At 37.1% G+C, this 24,159-nt stretch overlaps 1 protein-coding gene across 29 annotated transcripts in view; it reads right to left on the bottom strand.

Moving 5' to 3' along the window:
- PTPRD (protein tyrosine phosphatase receptor type D) overlaps positions 1-24,159 on the bottom strand; it is a 2,222,737-nt gene that overhangs the window by 365,586 nt on the left and 1,832,992 nt on the right. For all 29 annotated transcript variants that reach the window (XM_089678099.1, XM_089678100.1, XM_089678098.1 and 26 more), the window contains one exon: positions 1,855-2,022. In XM_089678099.1, coding sequence (XP_089534225.1) covers positions 1,855-1,939 — 85 coding nt within the window. In that variant the 5' untranslated portion in view covers positions 1,940-2,022. The remainder of the gene's footprint in view (positions 1-1,854; positions 2,023-24,159) is intronic.

The raw sequence follows: 24,159 nt of genomic DNA, 5'->3' as shown, positions 1-24,159 counted from the left end.
CAATACAATGGATTTCACTGCGAAAATCAGCTAAAAATGCAAAGTGTATGTAATAAGTAATTGAAGAATCATGTCTTAATAAATAATTAATTAGTAATTTAGTAGTACAATTTTAATAGGGGCATTGGCATTAAAAATTGCCTATCATAAAAATTTAAACTTCCCACTTCCTGAGAATTAATATGGCACATGCTATAATAACTAAATCACACATTGTAAAAAAATAATAAATGCACATCTTTTTGAAGGTAAAAGAAAGTGCATTTATTATTTTTTTTACTATGAGTCTGCAAAGCATTGCTCCTATGATCAGAAGATCGAGGGTGCTATGCATGGCTCTTGCAGATTGTCAATGTAAGCTGTCTGCTCGTATCTCACACGTACAGGCAGTTACACACTGACAGGAAGACTCAATTTACTACCTAGAGTGCTTACCAGTGCCCTGGTAGTTCATTGAGCTCCACAAGCCTATATCCGCAAAGGTGTTGGTACTTGCAGTTTTCACATTCACAGAACTGTCCATGAATGGCCCGATGCCAGTTTTTTTTTTTTTTTTTTTTTTTTTAATAGTGACAGCGAGTGGGGGGAGAATCTCACCCCATCAAAAGGGGGGAATCGGGGGTTTTCAGGGGCAGCTGCATCTATAACATGTTAAATGTTACACCCTAAATATGGGTATAACATGTAACATGTTGCAAAAGGCGAACTTATCCTTTAAAGCTAATCTCTGGGCTAACAACTTCATGTAATCACCATGTCATTACTGTTATGGCAATCACATGACCTCAAACCACTCTGATTAGTTCCTAATCATTGGCTGAGTTTGGAGCTAATCAGACATCTAGCAGTGCCCTAGCTGTGAAATGTGGAGACTCATGCCAGGTATCATTAATCTACAGATCTAGGAAGCCTAGTGGCTAAGATTACTTTTCACATTTCCTAATCCTAATATTTTTAAGTGGAGTACTCTAATACTGCTCACCTCCATGACTTCTTTCTGCTAATTTAATGTAGCAGTATCGTTCTTCTAGGCCTTGCAGTTTCCTCTGCTTGTGTTAAGGCTCAAATCTGCTGAACTCTCTGGGAAATCCTTTAACACCCACACAGAAGGGGCTGGAGGACTTAAAATGACAAATTTTTGCTGTCAGCTTAACTCCATTTACTGAAGTCTGCTTAATATAAGGCACATATTGTGGCTACTTTTTTCATTTTATCTAAAAAAATCCTTTGTTCCTCTTAACATGTTTACAGACTTGCTTATCAGGGCATAACTGTAACATAATATCACATAATAAATAATAACTGACTACTAAGCATCTGTCATTGCTCAAACAGGAACATCGATCAAACATGTGAACTATAAATATATAGTATGTTCATATCTGCTTTATTCATGTCTTTGGACTCTTTTTAAACCCATCAAAACAAATGTTATAACGTGCAATAGTACTGTGTTTTCACTTGAAGCAGTGTTAATTTTGTTTAGTCTACAAAATAAAAAAATATTGTGTGAAGAGGCTACACTGTTCCTAATTCAACAATAGTTGGATACCCTTTGTCTATTGGCCCCATGTACTGCATTTCTACATTTTCCAAATCCTAACTTTGTAGTGGTAAGAAGTAAATACAACTGCACTGTAGAACGCATTTCAGTGGTTAGCCCAGCAGAAATACACAAGGAGTAACATAAATAGTCTTTTTTCAGAAGGTGGGTTCGAGCCAACGAGGATCCCACTGTGTTCTTAGCATTCACTCATAAAGAGATTCTGTTCAAAGACCCTCGACTGCTGCCAAGCAAAAACAAAACTGCTCATTATGGTCAAGAACTCAAACAGAACAAAGCACTAGACTTACTTTCAGCATCAGCATGGAGTAGGAAGCACAGAAGAACTAGCACTGGCCTGGCAAAGTTCATCATCTGACAGCTTGGCACCTGCATGTTTAGGAAGGCTTTATTTCACTGGCTCTCAAAGCCAATGGGAGTCTACCCACTTCAGTGTTTCAGTGTAGTGTTGTCACAGCCTGTACAAGACAAAATAAACAGATAAGAACATACCGGTAGTTATTTAAATGCAATAACAACTTAAAATCTATCATGCAAATCCCTACAGGGAATACATTACATATGACATATTTTTCCCATTACACTAACTCGAGTACATTACAAAGTTTGCATTGCTGCCAACATGCATGATGCCCAGAAGCAGCTTGGCAGAGCTAATAATGTATTTCCCTGTATTAACACAAAGTAATCCTCAATCCCAGATGGTTTCCTCCCCTGGTCAGATCATCACCCGAATAATTTATCTTCATAATTAGCTGTCATTTTAGTAAAGGTAGCAATATACATTACAAGACAATGACATACTGCAGGATCCTGAATTATAAAATAAAGTAATACAAAATCCCCGCACTACACATTCTCAGAGCAAGTTCTCACTCAAAGTTGCCTTTACTTGTCTGGCTGAACAAAAGCACTTGCAGTGCAGGTTGGGCTTCAAGCAATGTACCCTTAGTGTGTGTTTTCAAGGCTGGGTTTTAACTGTAAAAAGGAGCCTGACCCAGAAAAAGGTGTTATGGGGGGAGATAGCAGAAGCAAGAAAATATAACAAACATTAGACCACTAAAATTAATTGGTATAATTTGCTGTTACATATGTCTTATTTAGCTGCAATATTTTAGCTTCCAATATTTTTTTCTCAATATGTTCAATTTATTTTCCTACTCGTGGCATAGTTCAGTGTAAGTTATCACTTTGCATGCCAAAGTGTTTTAGCTACTACAAACATAATTTATAATTTTTTCCCGATACATCAAAAATTATTCTAATTTTTTCATCTGCTCTCAGAACCTAACAATGTCAATCAACGACATTGTAATAAAAACACACAAATCACAAGATTTCTTGCAAACTCGCTTATACATATTATTCCATAAAAAGTTAAAATATTAATGACATAATTAAAGTGAATAATGCATGTGTTATAGAAAAAAAACTCATGATGATAAAACATTTTTGTGAGCAGAGATTATTTTTAATAGAAAAAAATGTAGGAAAACTGTGCACTGATGCACTTTTTACTGTTTAGTGAATTTAGCCATTGGTACTCTTTGATTGTACAGTTTACATCGAATGTACAGGACAAAATCTGGCCATAGACAGATCGAAATGTGGCTAGCCAAACTTCAATACGTTTGTGACCATCCCTGACTGATAGATGTAGATCTTTAGAACTTTTTTCAAACGGACACACTAGAAAACTTTTGTCCCTGCAGCGAGGATTCTTTCATCTACCATGCTTGTGTGCATGGAGGAATCTTTTCATTTTATTTTTTGTTAAGCCCGCTATCTGAATAAAAAAATAAATCTATCTATGGCCATCTTAAGTAAGAAATGAAGTGCTGAAAAAAATCCATTATAGACATGGTGTTCAAGCAGTTTGAAAGTGTATGGAAGTGTGTGTTCCAATGCTTAGGCATAGTTAGTCTCTCAGCTATTATGTTTTCCACTGTTCACATACATAGGTTACAAAGTATGAGTATATCTATACTGAATATACAGTGTGACTGTGCTGAGACCCTTTAATAAACTAAATGAACAATAACTGGACATCGATAATATCAAACAGTAATGTAAATAAAATATATGGCAGGTACCTATATCAGACTACTGTTACTTATCTTTACTAAGCTTTTATTGCGCTTGTTACATGTCTCGGTAGTGGAATTCAATTCACACTTAAATTTGCAGAGCAAGAGGCCTAATAATAATTTTGCTAAGGGGCTCTTTCAGGTATTTATCATGCTGCAACTAAGGATGCTTTAACTTGTATTAGTGTCATAATAGAATCTACTCCACAAAATGATAAGAAGTCTGAAAAGAAGAAAATACAACGTTGAAGTTGCTTGATGAATGGTATAACTATAATCTTTCAGCCCACACTCAATTTCAGCATCAACATCACATTGTTTGATATATACACTACAGTTGCCAGTGGTAAAATGACAGGCTGCCAAAGAAGTGTCGAGCAAAGTTCCTGCGTTAAACCATTGGGATTTGAAACTTCCTTGTTTTAAAGTATTTAAATATGTCATTTGTTACATTAAATTGTCAGAAAGTATGCCACACTGCTTCTAGGAATATGCTGAGGAACACAGAAGGCTGAGTATTGGCACTTTTCAGAGCTCAGTTTATTCCAACAACTGTTCTGTTTCATATCTTCCCATAAAATGACATTTAATTCCATGCTACATTTTTCTGCTACATGTCCAACTTCTTCTAAAATTCAGTTGCAATACCTTTTTTGATGTTTGTGGCACAGCAATATAAAGGTGACCTTTTCAAGAAACATTGAAAACACAATAGAGTTGATTTACTAAAGGATTATAGACTGTGCACTTTGCAAATGCAGTTGCATTCATTTTCCCCAGAGGTTAGTGAATGTGGCGAAGCTTCATGTTGTAAAGAACACCCAATTTTTGCTTTCACATGATTGGATGGTGGAAATCAGCAGAGCTTCACCATGTTTACTAAGCTCTGGGAAAAATGAGTGCTCATTCTATTCTATATCAACATCATTTATCATTTATATACATGCATGAGTAAAACTATTAGGAATATATTAAATTATTATTTTAAAAAAATTAAATTATAAAAAAAGTAATGTTTAAGAAATATTTCAGAAAGGCTCTGGTCATGGGCCGATTTTTAAAAATTCACAGAACTTGCTTCTTGAACACAGGAAGCTACTTCTATGATTAGAGTTAACAACTTGAAATTTGTCTTTAGACTTGAAGGCCTGTTCAAGTATCATAAAAGAGATACAACAGAGTATCACAGAAGTACTGTGTATGTCTCAATGTATTATTATGAAAGGACAGCTGTCAAAATGTTACCTTTTAGCTGCACATCCAGTTATTAGAGTAAGAGAGTTATGTAATTAACTTAAGGGCATGATCATACAACCCATAGTATGCCAAGATTTTGCACCCCACCCTGGACTGTTCTCCAGTGTTCATGACAGAATAGGCTGTGTGCTTCTAAAGGTAAGCAGCAACTAATACACTTTCCACACTTTTTTGTAAACAAAAAACCACTCCCTCTTGGTTAAACCAGAAAAAGTTATACTTACCCTTTCCTCACTCTAGCATTATCCCACGAGTAATCCTCCATAGTCCGTAACTGGTCTTCCCCCACAGTTATTACACAACTAGATGTTATCTTCTGGGCTGTATGATGGCCAAATTAATTCAGCCCACGTACTGTAAGCCCAGGGCAAACAGGACATTAAAAGACACTGAGCTCACAGGAAAATACTGTGAAGTGGCACAATGATTATAGGGTGCCATTCTCTGAAGCATTCAGGACCAGCATACTGCTGGAGGAAGAAGAAGAGTATGTGAATGTAGGCATAAAAAAAACAATTAAAAATTGCAACTGCTGAAGGGTGGAAAATGAGGTATTGATTGTTGGTTGGAGGATGGGTTCAAACTGAAATTGGACTTTAACCTGGAAATAACTGTGTGCCATTGGACACTTTTTAGCCTATCCCTAATCTGAAATAAATGCAATATAAAATGGGCTTTTTTTCTACAGCCAGTAAACTCCCCAGCATGTTCATGCACACATAGACTTACATCAGCGCTTTTTGACAGGAGCGTTTCCTAGCTGGAAAAAAACCCAGAACTAGAGGGTTTCCAGAGGAGTTTTTTAGCTGTAAAAATGCTCTAACGCTGATAAAAGCTGAAAAACACAGATAAAAGCTGGAAAACGCTAAAAAAAATGGCTATCCGGTATTTATGAGCCTGCAGATTTTGTGAGAGTATAACTGCTAAAAAATGCAAATGCAATGCTGAAAACACTTAAAAAACGCTGAAAAAAAGCTAATGCAAAAAAGTTACAAAACTAAAAGAAAAAAAATCACATTTTCATTGCAGCATTCTACAGCAAACGCTACTGACGTTTTTTATAACGTCCAGTACGCATGAGGCCTAAATACTCCTCTAGAAACCCAGTAGTCCTGGGTTTTTTTCCAGACAGAAAACGCTCCTGCCAAAAAACGATGATTACTGCCAATGTGTGCATGAACATAGAGGATGACATGCTGGGGAGTTTACTGGCTGTAGAAAAAAAACACCGGAAGCCAAAAACAGTCGCTGTAAAAACGTCCAGTGTGCATGAGGACTAATGCAGTGAAAAATATCTCAACAATTATCAAGGTGTGGGATTTTTAGTTATATGTAAAACTCAGTGCTCTACAAAGTATTACAATTTTATTTGTATTTTGATTTAGCAGCTGTTTAAAAGATCACATAACAGCATTCATGTTACATGCATAACACTGGAGAAAACATATAGAAGGTTATATTTACTGACTTTACAGTCATAAATATATATTCGCTCTTCCTAGGTATTACGAGTGTGTAAAAAACAGCCCAATCCATTATCTTCATGATGCAGTCTAACAGTCCCCAAGGTAAATATGCTTTATTGCAAACTAAGTGGAACATTTATAATGCAAGAACAGAGTAGTAAAATATGTTTAGCATAGAACTGTAAAGTGGAATCTAAAGGGCCCCACCAGTTAATATTTATAGGTGCTCAAATTAAATTATATTTCCTCTTGCTGTGCCATTTCATAACAGTTATAGGATTATGCTGCATTTGTTTGCATGAAATAAATGTATATTTAGAGCCATTTAATGAAATCAACTGACTCTGGAATAAACATTAGCAATTTAGTGTGCGCTCACTCCAGCATTAAATGAAATGGTAAGAAGGCTGCAGAGATGGATACAATGCCAGATGCATCAAATGCCTAGGCCTGAATAATATGAACTTTGATCCTCCCTTCCATAGACACATGATCAAATGCCAAAGCTGGATGGACCTTGGAGCAGAATTTTCTTTCACTTTAAATTTTCATTAAACATGCAACAACAAATGTTTGCACAAGGTTTTAGATACAGTAGGGAAGGATTAGATCTTCTGTTGGATTTTGTATTGTCAATTGCATCCCCATTATGGCGACGCAAGAAATTAGATGACAAGATAATAATATGGCTTACCTGTAGTACAGTGAATATCTCCTAAACTTGCACTGTTTAGGAGGTATTCACACAGCATGCAGCCAGTGATGTCACCAGCGCATGCGCTCTGAAGGGATGGCACAGCATGCTGGACCTGTAGAGTGCCGTGCCGCAGCCGAGGGCTCCCACGCACATGTGCAGGAGTGACGTAATCACGGCTCTGGCCATTCATACTGTCAGAGCCGGCAAATCCAGAAGGAAAACAGGGTGAAGATGGTGGCACTGGGAAGCCACAACAGCACGGCACTAGAGGGCTCCATGTACAGGTAAGTCTGTCATAATGTACTAGTGTGCAGTGTACATTATGATCTAAACCTGCAAGGGGCCCATTATTTTGTTTTTAGGGTTTTTTGGGCAGTTTACTACTGCTTTAAGATTTCCCTTCATTCTTTATCTCTTCTATGGGGAGACCACCAACAATAATTAGAAAATTTTTTTATATAGTTCCACATTAACACTGCTTTTGCAAACTTTAGGTATCTTTTCATCACATTTTCAAAAATACAAAAAAAAATAACAATACGAAAAATGGTATTATTTGCAAGTCTACAAGAATGCACATTTATTATTCACATTAGGCCTTACAGTTAAGTCTCAGAATAGTTAGAGGTTCACCACTTCTTAGAAATGTTATATATCTTGGTAGGGTAAACTTTTGTTTACCAGCAATCTATAGGGACCCAGAAGCATTTAGACACCTGACAAAACGTTTTCTGTGGACAGAGCAATGGAATCATTAGAACATCAGTATGGGCCCAGACAGAAATAAAAACCTGACACTTGTTCTGACCCTCTACCCAAAGCAAAAAAAAAGGCTTTGGCTGTAGTTCAGCTCTAATGACTTGTCCTATAATTGCAGACAGCAAACCTCTGGGTACAAGCACTACAGACTGGGTCAGAAGTTTTCAATAAAGCACAGATGTCCTTTGTGTAAAGGTAACATTTACAACGCACATACCCTATAAACTACACCTGGGAACATACAAAGTATTAAAAGGAACTTACAGGGAACTTGCAAAGGATTCCTTTTAAGCACGCTAGTTATGGGGTAGGCATGCTACTTAAAATTTTGTTTGTTTTCCTGGAATTATCTCAGAATCCAGAGGATGGTTGCTTCCATTTGAGTTTTTTCATCTAAATATTTTTATGAAATGTTCTTACTTTTTTATTACATGAAAATAAGAATCTAGTAAATACAAATACTGATGGAAGGAAGGATGTTTGAAAATCTGTATTTTTAACTGTATATGGATATTTTTAGTCATGATATAATATTGGTGTAAATGCCTTGGCTAAACATGGAAAAACTATATTACTGAAGTAAAAATGTGCTGAAATGTATTTTGAATAACAGATAAATATAGCTCACAATGATGGCACCTGTCTCATTTTAACAGAAGTTGTGTTTTAGAAGCATATACGGCCTTCATCTTGTTTCATCTCCTGTGCTATTTATCCTTTGATACCATGTACAGAGCTCCTGAAATGAATGAAAGCCATAGAAATCATAGTAGGCCATGTGCTGAGGGCACCAGCTCACTCTTATCATCATAACCATCTTCATGCCAGCATTTCAAATAGCAGCAACATCCATAAGACATCAGTCCTGTCGGACTCAATTTGTGTCTGTGCAAGCGTATCCGAGCCAACTGCTACATAATGACTTTGATGCTATCACAGAGATGGAGATATATAGAATGTGCTCTCAGAGGGAGAAAAGGTTGCTTTGTTTCCTTCTGCTGATCCACGTAAATACAAAGATTCAGAATCAAACTCCACAAACAAATTGCAAGCCTATTATTACAGGGACAGTCAAAGCCAGTGTAAAGAGCAATTATGTGCAAAGTGCAGCAATCAGGTAATCAAAAGTCATATCTTAACTGAACTGGATACAGTAAAGTAAAATCTGATTGGTTGCTACAGTTACTGCACCTAGCATAGTCCCCATGGATCATTGTGTTATATACTATATTACTATGTGTTATAATAGACAGCTAGGATGGGGTAGGACCTATTAAAGATTGTTAAAAATAAAGATACATGCCCTGGCAAAACTATTCTAGAGTAGTTAATCTTTTTCCCCATGTGCTCACGCCCAGGAGTATACCCTTGTAATCGTAGTGTCATGTGCATTTGAACAATTGTTGGTGAGCGCTTTGTAATACTTGCCATGATTCGCCATTGCTGCAATGGCAGTGATCACCCAATAAAAGCAGTGTTGCATAAATACAACATCTTCCTGTCTTTATGCCTTACTGATAAGGGGCAAATAGAAGAACTGAAGCACTTTGTATCTGATAAATAAATATAACATAACATCACTCTAGTTAAAGCTAAACTACAGGTTCCCATAAAAAATAGCTTATAGGCACTGGGCAGAACTATGTGTAGGAATACATTATTTAATTAGGTGGTGTATTCATCTTCTCAAAGTTTGGGTCACACGATGCAATTTCCTGGACTACTTGTCCCAGCAGCACTGAAAGTGCTGGAACCCTAATTATCTGGCCATCAATGGCATTTTATCATTGGCGTTTGGTTGTTTCATGTTATTTTATGCATGGTTCCTGTCAGGGGTCATGGAACTAACAACCTCCTGCTTTCTCACTGGGAAGAGGTTTTATTGGATGTGACACTACACAACACTTGGCTCTGCCCATTATCAGAATAAGATGGTGAGGTTTGCTTTACTGGTAGCCAAGAAAAGGATGGTGAGCCAGACTGAACATGGCTTAGAGGCAGAAGGCACAAACCAGTCACCAACTGAGAGATGAAAACAGGATGGCCCCAGCACTGTTTTTCCAATCTCTTGAAGTAGACCTATCATGATAGAAATACAGGCACGTTTTTCACATAATACAAGGCATTCTGTGATTGGAGGATGATAAATCATGGGTATCCCTGACTGTCCTCTGTTGTCCCCTAATAGAACACAATGAAAGAAACACAAGCCTTTTTTGTGAATGGGCATGGAGCAAACATGGGACGTGGTGCAACCAGAGCCCAACACTGCAATTACCCATTGCTCTCATGCCCACAGCAACTGTAAATCTAGTGGAATCAGCTTGTACTGAGATTTGATTTTACTATTATATAGCAGCACCATACACTCAGCATACCTATTATTACCCATTTCCTACATAGCTGATGGAGAATTTACAATAGCATTTCTTCTCAAAGTTGAGCTTTAGGCTTTAATTGTCACAAAGGTCATGCACAATCATAAAGGGTTTTAAGGGCCTGCAAATGATCCAACAGAACCAATTTTACAACTACTACCAAGCAGCATCAAGATTTAGACCACATCTGTTCTGGTCTAATAGCTCCATGTCTGTGTCCCAATTTGGCCAGACAGGGATTAGAAAGGTGGATATAAACTGGAAAAAATGCTAGTTCATAACGTTTAGGAATTATTCACAGAATGCTATCCAGTGAATGCAGCTTATAGCCAGCCATTGATGGATCGAACTTCGGCCAGTCCCTGATGACGGCTTGCCTCTGGACCACCTTGTTTCTATGTCTAAGCTGAAGTGTACCTGCATTTACCTGCATATGCACTGTTCATGAGTATATTCTACATCTTGTTATCCTTGGTCTACCGATTATCTGCAGTACTTGGCTCACAAAGTATTGCTGAAAAGACTGAAACTGCTCAAAGCATTGCAATAACAATGCTAATATACTGTGTATATGAAATACATGTCTTCTGCAGAAATTCAGCTAAAATGAATAAACATCAAGCTAAATTTGTGACAGTGGGCAAAAATAGCTTTAGTGTGTAAAATAGATCCTAAACCAGATTACTGTTAACTTGCAAGCCTTGCTTTAAACGCTGTGATAAATGTTAAAGTGTATCAGACTCCATGCATCCTAAGCACCAGCTGAAGAAATAAGCCTACACCACTTCAGCCTTTACCTTCTAAAGCCACATGATCCAGCAGTAAAAAACTTTCTTTATGGCATAAAGCAAGTTGATTAGCTTAGCAGAGCTCAATGCTTCTCCAGTGGAATGAAGCTGTAAAGCTTGAGCCCCGTAGACTACTGGATTCTATTACAGGTCCACACAGAGGCTAAAAAACACATTTTCTTCTGCGTGAATGGTAGTGCAAAATGTCAAATAAAGAAAAATGAGTAGAAATGCACTGTACATCCCCTAAAATGTAAAGGTATATGTAATGTATATACACAACTACCTACAAAACATTTGTATACTGTGGGCTTATTCAACCATCTACCTGTAGATTCTAACAGCACATGGAACTTACTTTATGACACTATAAAGAAGGGGCCATGCAGGAACCCTACATAACTCAGCCACACGTGTAGTGTAGTGTAGTACTGACAAGAATCGTTCAACATAGTTTTTATACAAATGGCTGTAGTTTTTATCAGAAATCACACTTGGATTAAAATGTGGTTTGTTCAGATACAAATTGTGCCTAGTGAAGTTCTTGCCTACTTAAATGCAGTAATCTAAAATAAAGGAAAAACATATCCTATACTGATCTAATTGCAGCAGACTGGAAGTTGACTGGCTGTTAGGCCTCACAAACACTTGAGCTCCTAGGCGCCTGTTTTACAGATGTTTTCCTTTTTTCTGCCCTTAAATGCCCCTCTATGTTAGCCTATGTGTCCATATACACATAGGTATTTGGCAGAAATCGGAATGCACCAAAATCACATTTAAGAATGTTTTGGCAGAAAAAATGCTTCACTTGACTGTAAACTCAGCTAAACACACGTTAACGCTAGGTGCATATAACGCTTGAGCAGTAATTAATTTCAATGGCCAGAATGAATTAATTAACACCCAAGCTCTTGGCATGTCTAACCATGCCTAAAAACATTGTGTTGCTGCCAGGAGAAGATGTTTAGCTAAGTTGGTCAAAGAGTTCAGTGTGCATGAGGCCATAAGGGTTACTGGACATCCTTGCTTGCTAACTTGATAGATTATCACTTGATATTTTTTAATCTCCATTAGAAATAAAAGAGAAGGAATATGGCTGACTGACAAATCAACTTTGATTTGAATTTGCAGTCATAAATCTGCCCAATGGAGCAATTCCCAATCAAAATAAAGAAAACACATTATTCTGACAGCAGAAACCTGTCTCTCTGAGGCCTGTTGAACCCTTCTTTAACAGTGGCAAAGAAATAACTTCATATACATGTATTGATCTGAAAGAGATGCTAAGCAATGCTTTCAATAAAATCATTTCTAAACACAAAACTCAATCATTTCAGGCTCTTCACAATGGTCAGGGTGGGTTTGTGTGGGCAGCGGGCCATGTGTTATTATGCACTAGGATTCCAGACCTTCTATCAAGTGGGAAAACCATATATATACTGTATATTCAGAAAGTTCCATTTTATGTCAAATACCAATTTACTTAGATAATAAAAGAAACTTTTTCAATATTTGTTTCTTGTCAGAAGTAAATGCATGCATATTTTGCCAGCCGCAGTTTACTTTTATACTGGCGCATTTTGAAGCAGTTTTCTGTATCCAACTTTAATATCCCCCGGTGTTTTCCTTTAGGTACCGCTGATTTATGACAGAACATACAGTTATTTAGAAAACACCCCTCAGGATTTACAGTGTTTATTCTTTCTAATTGTATTTATTTGCTGTGCCGCACAAACTATCCCCAGCACAAATTTTACATTTTGGTTGATATAAATGTTTCCTGTTACAAGAGAACAGCAAATTGCGCATAGCATACTGATTTGTTTCGGAAAACTGGTGCCTGAAGGAAGCACTGTCCTTTTGTCCATAGCAACCAGTTATATTCCCCAATCATATCCTGAAGACATGAATGTGGGCAACTGGATAAATCAGCAGTTTTGGCTGCTGTTGGATGGCTAACAAGCTGCATTAGAGATTGCAAAGATAGATACATATCAATCAGAGCAATGCTTTTTTTTTTTAGTGAACATGTCACCAAGAATCATGCATGTAGAAGCATGTGAAGAAAAACTGTGTTGATTTAGATCAGTCTTTCCTGACCTTTTCCACACAGAAGTACCCTTGAAATAACTGCCCCTTAAAGATAGCTAAAAAGATCAAAGATATCAGAGGGAACTTATATAAGAGGCAGGAATTGCTCATTGCTCAGGGAACCCCTAGCAGCCTCTGGAGTAACCCAAATGTTCCATGGAACCCTGGTTGAGGAACGTTGAATTAGATTCTCAAATATATGCATTCAGAGAATATAACATAATGCTATGAGCAACAGGTAATTTTTCCTTCAGATATTTTCACACACAATGCATACATTTTTACGTATGTACTGTATATAATTACATTTTATTGTAATATTTTATGTATATATTATTGTAAAAGAGATTTTGCCTATTCACTCTTCAACAGCAGATAGCCCAAATGCATACTATGTTGATAACATCTACAAAGCTGTACACAAAGTCCATTTCTGTTGCCCCAAATTGGCTTACATTACACTAGGCAACACATACAATTGATTCATGAACTACTGATTAATGAAATAGGAAAATATTTTGACAGTTCCTAAATCTCAATGTCCACTTAACTGACTTTTATGCAGGCCATAGATGGGTTGAAAATCGGCCGATTTTTCAGCCGAAAATAAAATCGGACGATTTTTGGATCGTTAGTGGGTTAATAGGTCGGCCGTTTTTCGGTATTTTGGCAGATTTTTTTTATCGGTAAAGTTTGAAAAAAAATCATCCGATTTTGCCGATCGGACGATTTTCGTGGCAATAATGGGCAAATCGGCCGATCTTTTTACCGATAAAAAATCTGCGCATCAGCAGTGACCTGCAAGAGGAAGACAAAAAGAAGAAGAAAAAGAAGAAGAAGAAGAAGAGGAAGAAGAAGAAGAGGAAGAAGAAGAAGAGGAAGAATAAGAAGAAGAGGAGGAAGAAGAAGAAGAAGAGGAGGAAGAAGAAGAAGAAGAAGAGGAAGAAGATGATGAAGATGAAGAAGAAGAGGATGAAGAAGAAGAAGAAGAGGATGAAGAAGAAGAAGAGGATGAAGAAGAAGAAGAGGATGAAGAAGAAGAAGAAGTGGAAGAAAAAGAGAAGAAGAAGAGGATGAAGAAGATGAAGAAGAAGAAGAGGATGAAGAAGATGATAAAGAAGAAGAGGATGAAGAAGAAGAGGAAGAAGAATAGGATGAAGAAGAGGATGATGAAGAAGAAGAGGAAGAGGAAGAAGAAGAGGAAGATGAAGAAGAAGAGGATGAAGAAGAGGAAGAATAAGAAGAGGATGAAGGAGAGGAAGAGGAAGAATAAGAAGAGGATGAAAAAGAAGAAGAAGAGGAAGAGGAAGAAGAAGAAGAGGATGAAGAAGAAGAAGAGGATGAAGAAGAAGAAGAGGATGAAGAAAAAGAAGAATTCCAGTCTGGCAAAAAGTGTCCCTGCAGAGAGCTCCGCTATTTCTTTGACAGTTCTTTGACATTTATAGCGGCTGCAACAATGTATCTATTTGTTTCCGAATAAAAACATCTGTATCCAAAATGGATACAAATAGATACAATGTTGCAGCCACTATAAATGTCAAAGAACTGTCAAAGAAATAGCGGAGCTCTCTGCAGAGACACTTTTTGCCGGCTGTAGACGGGATGAAAATCGGCCGATTGAACGACCGATTTTTCGTTTTTTTAAAGAAAAATCGGCCGGTTTTCTCCCCATCTATGGCCTGCATTATTCTTACTTTTTATTTAATCCTTATGGCCAGAACTGCAGTCCTATTCCGCCTGATGCTAGGCAATGCAACCTCCCCCTCTGAGAACCTAAAAACACCAGGCCAAATTTTTTCCGGACCTTTTAAAAAGCAAGGATCATGGGAACCATGGGATTACCGAAAATACAGCAGACAGGTTCAGCATATGCCAGGATCAGAATTACAGTCACTTAGCAAGCAGTACACAGGGCCTGCTTTAGTAAATTACAACAAAGTGAATCTTCTAAAATACAATAGGTACAGGCAAACTTAGTTTATTAAACAGTGACACATAAACAATAGCTTTAACAACGAATATTTTTCTGCACTTTCAATGGAATATCCTCAAATTCTGAATTATACAGGAGGAATCCTATGCCTGATGGGGAAAGAAAAAAACACAGAAAATGCACCATCAAGCACTGCTAAAGCTATAATGTATGATGCTTCCAAATCCAGACAGAATTAGGTATTCAGGCAATCTTGTGCATAATTCATTGTGATGCCTCTTAACAGACAGAACTGCAACTAGGGATCTAGACCACAAAACAGAGAAAGTCTTTGACTCGTACAATATAAATTCATTTGGCGATAAGGCTTATATTTCTGTAATCTCTCAGGGCTCACTTCTTTATTCTGTGCTGAGGATGTGAAGCTCAGTAATAGTATGAAATAAAAAAAAATCCGTTAGCTGTGTAACAGTTGTGTCTAGGATTCCTTTTTATTAAATGCTGCCTTTTGTCTTCCACGTGAACAAATCATAGGTAAATAACCTCACCAAAAAAGTGTGTTTATGTTGAAGTCATGATGACAGCGCCTGCTCACCCATCATGTGGACAGCTGAATGAACTGCATCAATTGAAAGCCTCCTTTAAATGAATGACCTGCTCCTGCATCATGACTGCTTAGGAAGGAAATATTTATAGTTTTTCTTCCAGCTTCTGACCCTTGAAATTAAAAACACTTTCTTCCACTCCTGTAGCTCCAGTTAACCCTGAGGACAAACGTCTTGAGTCCACGGAGGAAGTAAAAGACGGAACAGATTAAAAAATTGCCACTCTCTTTAAACTAGTTACAATTTGTTTCTTCCAAATGTCTAAACCATTAACAAGGACAGGACCAATTGGCGCATTGTAGAATTCCAATATACATAAGTGCCAGTCTCTGTATTCTTTGGCAAGAAGAATCTTTTTCTTAAAGCTTTTGTGTCTGTAGGGCAAAATAAATAAATAAACATACAAGATGTGTCCTATTTTGCTAGATTACCTCTATTCACAGTGTAGAAGGCATATGCTCCATTGTGCCTTTTTCTCTATTATGCACTGCATGATATTCTCACACAATAGAAGCAGCAGATTCTGTATCTCAATATGCAGCCCTCTTTCAACCAAAGAGACTTGCTAAGCCCTGCAACACAATTCCCTGCAAACTCTACCAGCAACAAAACCCCTGACTCTTTAAATGTTAAGTAGTCAACTATACAGCTGTCTACTGATTCAAACAAAGGGTTAAAGGGTGAGCAAGTAATTTCAAGTTGGTTTAAAAGCACGTTGACAGAAATATATGTAGTGTATACGTTTCAGGAGATTATCAATAATATGAAGAATAAGGTGGTATTGCGGTGGCGGTATTTTGCAATTTTGTAATCCCATTCCAAGTTTTGAACACTAAAGGGACAACTGACACCTGATAATAAGTGTGTGGAGTACTCCCTGGGGCATAAAATTGGAATAAATAATAATAAATTGTGTTAAAGTGAATATGTACGTTCTGTTCCTCCTGTGAATTTTACTACCAATTCAGGGTAGTTGGGGAGACCAGTTAGGTTTAGAGTAGTCACCTTAATTGGGTCAGCTTGGCAGTGCATCTGATAAGTTACATAGTAAAAGGAACATACAGCTATGCTTTATGCCAGTTGGTGCTGTGCAAGTCCCTACTGATATGCACCTCTTGTTCTACTGAAGATTCCCTCTTTGCAAACCTTCTTGGTAAACTGATGATGCCTTGAAAACCCCAGGCGCTTAAAATACATCCAACGGATGTGCGATAACTTAAAACAGCACAATACAAATTTAGGAAAAAAAGACCTAAACATTTTAAATTCTGTGCAGGTATGAGATGTCTTATGTGCATAGATCTTAGATTGTAAGCTCCAAGGAGCAGGGCCCTCCTAACCCTCTTGTATTGAACTGTATTGTTGCTGTATTGTCTCCCATTATATTATAAAGCGCTGAGCAAACTGTTGGCGCTATATAAATCCTGTATAATAATAATATGTAAACGTTATCAGTGACTCTTCTGCATAATCCAGCTTCCTAATTTGTTATCGGTCCTGTAAAACTGCAGTTGGTAATTTACTTTATCATCAAATTCAGAACATCACTCGTACAATTAAGTAGTCATAGGAGCTCCGTTTTGCTATTATCATGATGAAAATTCATAATTGACTATGTGGGTATAAATATCAGCACGTCAATAACCTTTGGGGACACATGAGCTAACAGAACAGTGTACAGACATTACAATGCAAATCTCAACAGTTACAAGCTACACAAAAAACCTTGTAAGGAGGATAACCCCTGGCGGAGATGTACGACATTACAAGAGGAATGTGTCATACAGTCTGGCAGACATAGTTTCCCATAGGAACTTCTATTTTGACTAACAGCTTAACAACACATAGCGTAAGAAAAGAGTCATAGATAAAACAGCCATTAAAAGGTTTATCTCCCTGCAATCAGTCAGCTATGTATAAAAAATATATCTGCTGTGAATCTGCAAACTCATTGTCATGGAAACCAAGTTTAGATCACAACAAGTGAAATGAGTGAATCAGGTAGCTGGCAGAGGGAGCAATCGGCTTTGTAGAAATTTCCTGTAATTCAGGAGAATGTTGAAGATTCTTAAAAGAATGTCCTTTGTGGTATTCTCAACTCATCTCAATAGAAATTTGTAATTACTAGACTGAGCACAGCATTGTATGTTTGCATGCTGCGATTATGGAGTGGGTAATTTTTATCAGGTAATCCCCAACTATCTATGTATATAAAACGAAAGACTTTTGCACTAGATGCGTGATGAAATCTAAATCGAGAATATTTATAATAAATTATAATAAATGCTGCCACTTCCATACAAATAAATATGATCAACAAAAAGAACATTTAAAAGTGATTCAGTAGCGCAATGAAATATATATGTGCATATAAATAAATAAATTAGTGATCATTAAAATTATGTGAAAAACTTAAAGTCCATAAAAAAAAATCTTTTCCACCAAATAAATCTTCCAATTCCCAAAAGATCACCATGTGCAATAAAGATGGCGTTCCACCTTTCGGGTGTGCACTCACCAGATAGCCATGCCTCCCATTCTCATGGTTGGTTAAAATTGCTTATAAAGTGGATCCAAATGGGAAGATGATCAGTCAAAATGGATATTATCACACTCCTCTCTGCTCATCCTCCAATTGCCATGATCAGCTGGCACCACTTCATAGGTTAACAAATTCCTAACAATGATGAACTTACAGCAACATGGATAACACTCTCCTTCTTCTTAATCACTCAGGATTAGTGGAAATGTGAAAACAAAAATATGAAATCCAATGGTGCAGTAAAAAATGACACCTTTGATCGCTATAAGGACAGCCACTTGCAAAATACAAGTAGATAAAAAGCCTGTAAGTAATGCAGTGAGTTCAAAAACACTGGTGGGTATCAAGGCAATGCTCTCACCACCGCCGGATCCCAAACAATGGCGTTTCTGCATCACTTCTGGTTCCGGTTTCGTCACTTCTGGTCACACTGATGCGTTTCGTCATATCCGACTTAATCATAGGCATCTTTATTGCACATGGTGATCTTTTGGGAATTGGAAGATTCATTTGGCGGAAAATATTTTTTTATGGACTTTCAGTTTTTCACATATTTTTAATGATCACTAATTTATTTATTTATATGCACATATATATTTCATTGTGCTACTGAATCACTTTGAAGGTTCTTTTTGTTAATCCCCAACTATCCTTTTCTGAGAAGTCTTAAGTCCCATACACACGATGAAAATATTGGACAAATGATCGTCCTTATTTTTTTTGCATGCTAGTCTCATATCAAAAATGAAGAGGTTACTAAAGTTACGAAAATTATTGTACGACAGAATACAAATTCAGAAGTGATGTAATGTACTGTATTGAATAGTAATATATTCTTTCATTTATGAGCATGTGTGGTCTTATGATTTTTTTCAGACAACTACTGAACTGGCTAAATGAAAATCATTTGTTCTGGTAACGTACAAGAAAAATTTTGGCGATTGTCCCTTTGTATATTGTCGCATGAACTGTCGTGATCGGCTCTCAAAATCTGTGTGCTGAAAATCAGATTATCAGACATTCGCTCCAAAAGCAGTATTTTTCATCTGATCTTCTCATCGTCTGTAAGGGCTTTTGCAATGCAAGACAGGATGAGTGATTAGTCAACTTTGCAAATAACACACTTACTCTATGTGTACTTTAATGCTCACAAAGGCTTTCATAGTAGTGGCAAGAAAGGGTCAAATTAAGAGTAGAGTTTTGGGTCAACGGATGGAGGTACTGATTTTCTGCAGGTTTACTACAGGTATTGATTTACTACAGAAATAGTCCTTTGCTGGTCTCTGTTTTGAAGCATCTCCTATGTAGAATAGGATGGAGATTGTATGTTGTCATGGGGATTATGTGAACACAGCAGTATTTTAAGATTGATGTAAGCTGAGCACAATTAGAAGAAAAACATTTAACTGAAGCTCCAAAAAAAAAACCTTATCCATTATATATTCAATAAAGTAATTAAATGTATTAAGAAATGCTCATAAAGGTGCCAAAAATATACAGTATATTTTTTAGTATTGGCCCACAATTCCCTGCAAGCATGAAAAACACTTAGGGGTGCATTTATAAAAATGGCTTAGTAGTTTGTTCATCAAAACTGCATATCAATTTGTTTTGTGCAAACTGGGTAAAATCGAATGTTCTTAGGCTACATTTCCTGCATTCTGATGGCGCTGAAGAGTATGCATTTTTCCCATGGTAGCCAGCACCATCCTGTGGCCATAGTCCTGTATTTTCCCTATTTATACATACAAACTGCAGAGAACAAAGCTGCAGAACGTTTTATTTTGCCCCATTCAAGATAGTTTATGTGAATTGTGCATAGTTTTTTTAAACACACTCCTAAGCATAAAGCCCAGTACTAAACATTACTTTCAGGTAAACAAGTTTTCAGACATGGGAGGCTGAATCAGGTGTTTGGACAGCTTTCAAGAGGAAGGAACAAATAGATGATTTCACAAGTTTGTTTAGAGTCTAATGAGCATGCTGCTGACAGAGGAAGCAACAAAGCTACTCTCCAGGCTTTTAAGTAAGGTGAGTACATTGGAAATGACCATGTTTGCTCAGTTATGTCACAGGAGTCTCTGAAGGTCCTAGAATGAACTATGGGGGAAACCCCACACCATTTTTTTTTTAAATAATCCCTAGCCACTTTGTTTACATGGTCATTGACACCCACTAACTCCTTAACAAGCAGACGCAGGAATCTGTCCTAAACTGCATAGTAGCAAGAGAAAAAAAAACACTACTATATATGATGTTCAGCTCCTGCTGAATAGGCTGAAAGTCCAACTTCCAAACAAGCAAAGTCCACACCAAACCTGTGTTCAGACCAAACCAGGAGCTTATCCTTTATTCACAAAAATTAAAGGGAAAGTTCACCTTTTGAAAAAAAATAAATAAATGCACCTTTTGTACAGGTAATCAGCAGATCCTGGGTGCAATGTCAAGCTCCTGCAGACTCTCAGGAATGCTGTCTCTCTGTACCTCGTATGGACCAGCAGTTACTTGAGAGCAGGATGATTCAAAGAACTACCAGTGTGCAAACCAGTGCCATTGCAGTTCATTGAGAAATACAAGCTGTCAGTTGCAATGGCTGATGGTACTTGTAGCCAATTCATTTACATAAGGTAGTATTATTACAACAATAAAGTACCATCAACATGTTTGCAAGTGCTATTGTATTTTCCTTATCTTAGAAGTCTATTAAAAGTCCCTGACAAATGACATAGCAACATAACATATACTGTGACAGAAACATGCATTTGTACACATATTTGTCACAGCCTTTAACTGCAGATACATGTACATTGTTAATGAAAATTGTCAGTAATGTAACTGTTAAAACTGAAGGGCTTAAAATAATTTGATGGGTAACCAATGGCTGCATAAGTGAGGGGCTGCTACTGATATCAACAGTGGAAACTGGCTCCCCTTGCTGACGATAACTTAGACAATAACATAGTTTTAAATAATGAACAGTTGCAAATGTAATAATTAAACAAGATCTGATATAATATGAATGCTTGCTAATTAAATTTTCATGGATTTTGGTCACTGCAGCTGTCAATACATGATAGTTCCCAAATGTAGGTATATGAGATTTAATTAATAATGTTCATATTATAATGTGACAAATGCATTAAATCCTCATGATGATCCATCTGGGTCTGATATGCTATTGTTCAGTGTCACTGGAAACTGAAACTGGAGAATGCAGCTGTAAAGTTTATGTCGTAATATGATCTACGTCTTAAGTATGCAACACTATCTAACAGTGTCTTTGAGCTATAAAAATAACTCGTAACCACATGTATGTTATGTTAGTCTTGGCATTTTACGTTGGATGGAAAACAAAGAAAGAGCAAGTCTGAGCAGCAGATGCTGGTGGGACATTCAGTTAGGGATGATTTCAATCAAGAGACCTTGTCTTTGTTGGCGAGGTGAAGTTTTACTTCATTCTTTAGTTTTTTGTGCTAAATTAAACTTGCATTTTATGCAATATTTTAATCCTGTTTTCTTACTTTTTTAAAGTTACTTTACTTGAAGTATGTTTACCGAGGTCAGTATGATTAAACACATCTGGGAATTGCCATTCAATGAGCTAGCTCGTTCTGTGTCTGCTACCCCTCTCTGCCAATCCCTCCACTGGCTTCCACTCACTCAACAAATAAAATTCAAAATACTAACAACAACTTACAAAGCCATCCACAACTCTGCCCCCAGCTACATCACCAACCTGGTCTCAAAATATCAACCAAACTGCTCTCTTCGATCCTCCCAAGACCTCTATTTCCTGTGTCACCTCCTCCCATGCTTGCCTCCAGGACTTCTCCCAAGCTTCTCCCATCCTATGGAACTCTCTACCCCAATCTGTCCGACTGTCTCCTAATCTATCCACCTTTAGACGATCCCTGAAAACCTTTCTCTTTAAAGAAGTCTATCCTGCTTCTACCTAGTAAACTGCCATTTATTTCCTCCATCAGCTCATCCCCCCCACAGCTATTACCTTTTGTATCACTCAACCCTTCCTCCTAGATTGTAAGTTCTAACGAGCAGGGCCCTCTGTTTGCTCTTGTACCAAATTGTATTGTAACTGTAATGTCTACCTTCATTTTGTAAAGCGCTGCGCAAACTGTTGGTGCTATATAAAGTGCTATATAAATCCTGTATAATAATAATAATAGACATGCCATGGCCAAGGAGAATTTGCCAAAGATGGTACTTCCCCTGAATTTCGAGAGATTTCCTCTCACTTTCTATTGTGTTTCAGGGGCAGAATGTAAAATAAATTTGGGGACAAAGACTGCAAGAACAACATGACTGCCATTCTAACCCTTCCCCAAAAAGTTAGAATGAAAGTGTGCGTACATCCAAAACTTTTCTTTTTTGTTAGCTTCGGATAGAATAGGAAAGGGTTAAAACCAGTGTCAGGTTATTTTTGCTTTTCTGAGGCCTATACATACCCAACATAACCAACAACTTCCAAGAAAATGTTATTTTGATCTCCTTCACAGATTATAAAATAATAATAAGATGGTATTTCTAAGGGTATCTTAAATATTCATATTTGAGAGAAGTACTATTTAGAATAGCAATAAGAAACCTAAATGGCTATCTTTCCACTGTAGTTTTACTCTTAATAATTACCATTTATTCCAGAGATTTTGGATTGGTTCTGCAGTAATGTGGTGGAAAGGGAAGATTGGTTAGGGAAAAGATGAGTAGTGCTGATATTTCTGAAGCTGTGTTAAGAAAAACATGCTGTGCAGGATTAATCTTTTCTTGAGCTCACACAATATTTGACAGACCAAATGTTGATGCCAAAAGCAACTGCTATTTTAGGTCAGTGTGCAAACTGTGAAATACCATGAAACCCTATCAAAGGCTATCCTATGTTTGTTTGTAAGATGCGTTTATGTGGATCCCTGGCTTAGCAGCCAAATCACATCAAACAGAAGGAAAAGAATGGACCCAAAGCCTATAGTCAGTCATTTTTTTACCCTACATTTAAATCCTGTGAAATCAGCTATATTATTCTTAAATGTGGATGGATGATCTGTTAGCCCATCATTATTTATATTAAGATAAAGTAAGTGTTGACATACGTTACATATGCCAGCAATAATTTAATGAAAACCATGTGTGCGAAACCTTCAAAGCACAGATACAGAGACCAAGAATAAATCAGAGTATTCTGTGTGCAAGAAACCATCTTCTATAGGACTAAATAATCATTTCACCTAGTTGTATTTTCCTATGACATTAAAATCAAAAGTAGCATATTTTGTTTTTGTAATGTTTGAGAACTGATGCACATAAAGGGTAAATGCACTTACCAGAAAGGCATTCAAACCGATTGGAACAATAGGACCAATTTGGATTCTTTTGGTAGTAAATGTGTTTGTAAATACAAAGGAAGTATTTCAATCGACCTAAATTAGGTATATTTCAACTAACATGGCTCAGGAAATAGTCTTTGGCATCAGTCACGTAGGGAATATGTAATTGGCAGTTCATCCCCTACCAAGATCAGAGGACTTAAGCTAGTCAGCTGCCATGAAAGGATGTCTTCACTTCCTCCTCTGAGTTTAAATGACCCTTCAATATGCCATCATCTGTATACATGGGAAAGAGTACAGCTCCCATGCACTCTATCATGTAATCATTCTAGGAGAACAGAGGTCATTGAAAGTCTAGTAGAAAATATACAATGACTGCACTGCAGTGACTAGGAAAAAAATAGTAAAAGAGTTAAGTATTTGACTACACTGTGGCACTACAGAGGCATAAGAAGCTTTGTCATCAGGATGTAAAATGACACGTGATCTAATTCTATAGTGGCATTTTCTTTTGTGTAATTACAAAATGATTTAAAAATTATTATTAATGTTATTTTTCTATCCAGTGTTACTGACATGATGTAGACTCTTGGCAAGCTTTTTGACAGTTGTCCTGTTGTCATAATGTGTATAGTACTAAAATGCCCAGTCTT

Source organism: Staurois parvus, unplaced genomic scaffold (assembly GCF_062004578.1).
Source record: "Staurois parvus isolate SC_StPar_1 unplaced genomic scaffold, SC_StPar_1.0 ptg000198l, whole genome shotgun sequence".
Taxonomy (NCBI): Eukaryota; Metazoa; Chordata; class Amphibia; order Anura; family Ranidae; genus Staurois; species Staurois parvus.
This window is presented reverse-complemented; position numbering and strand designations above follow the sequence as displayed.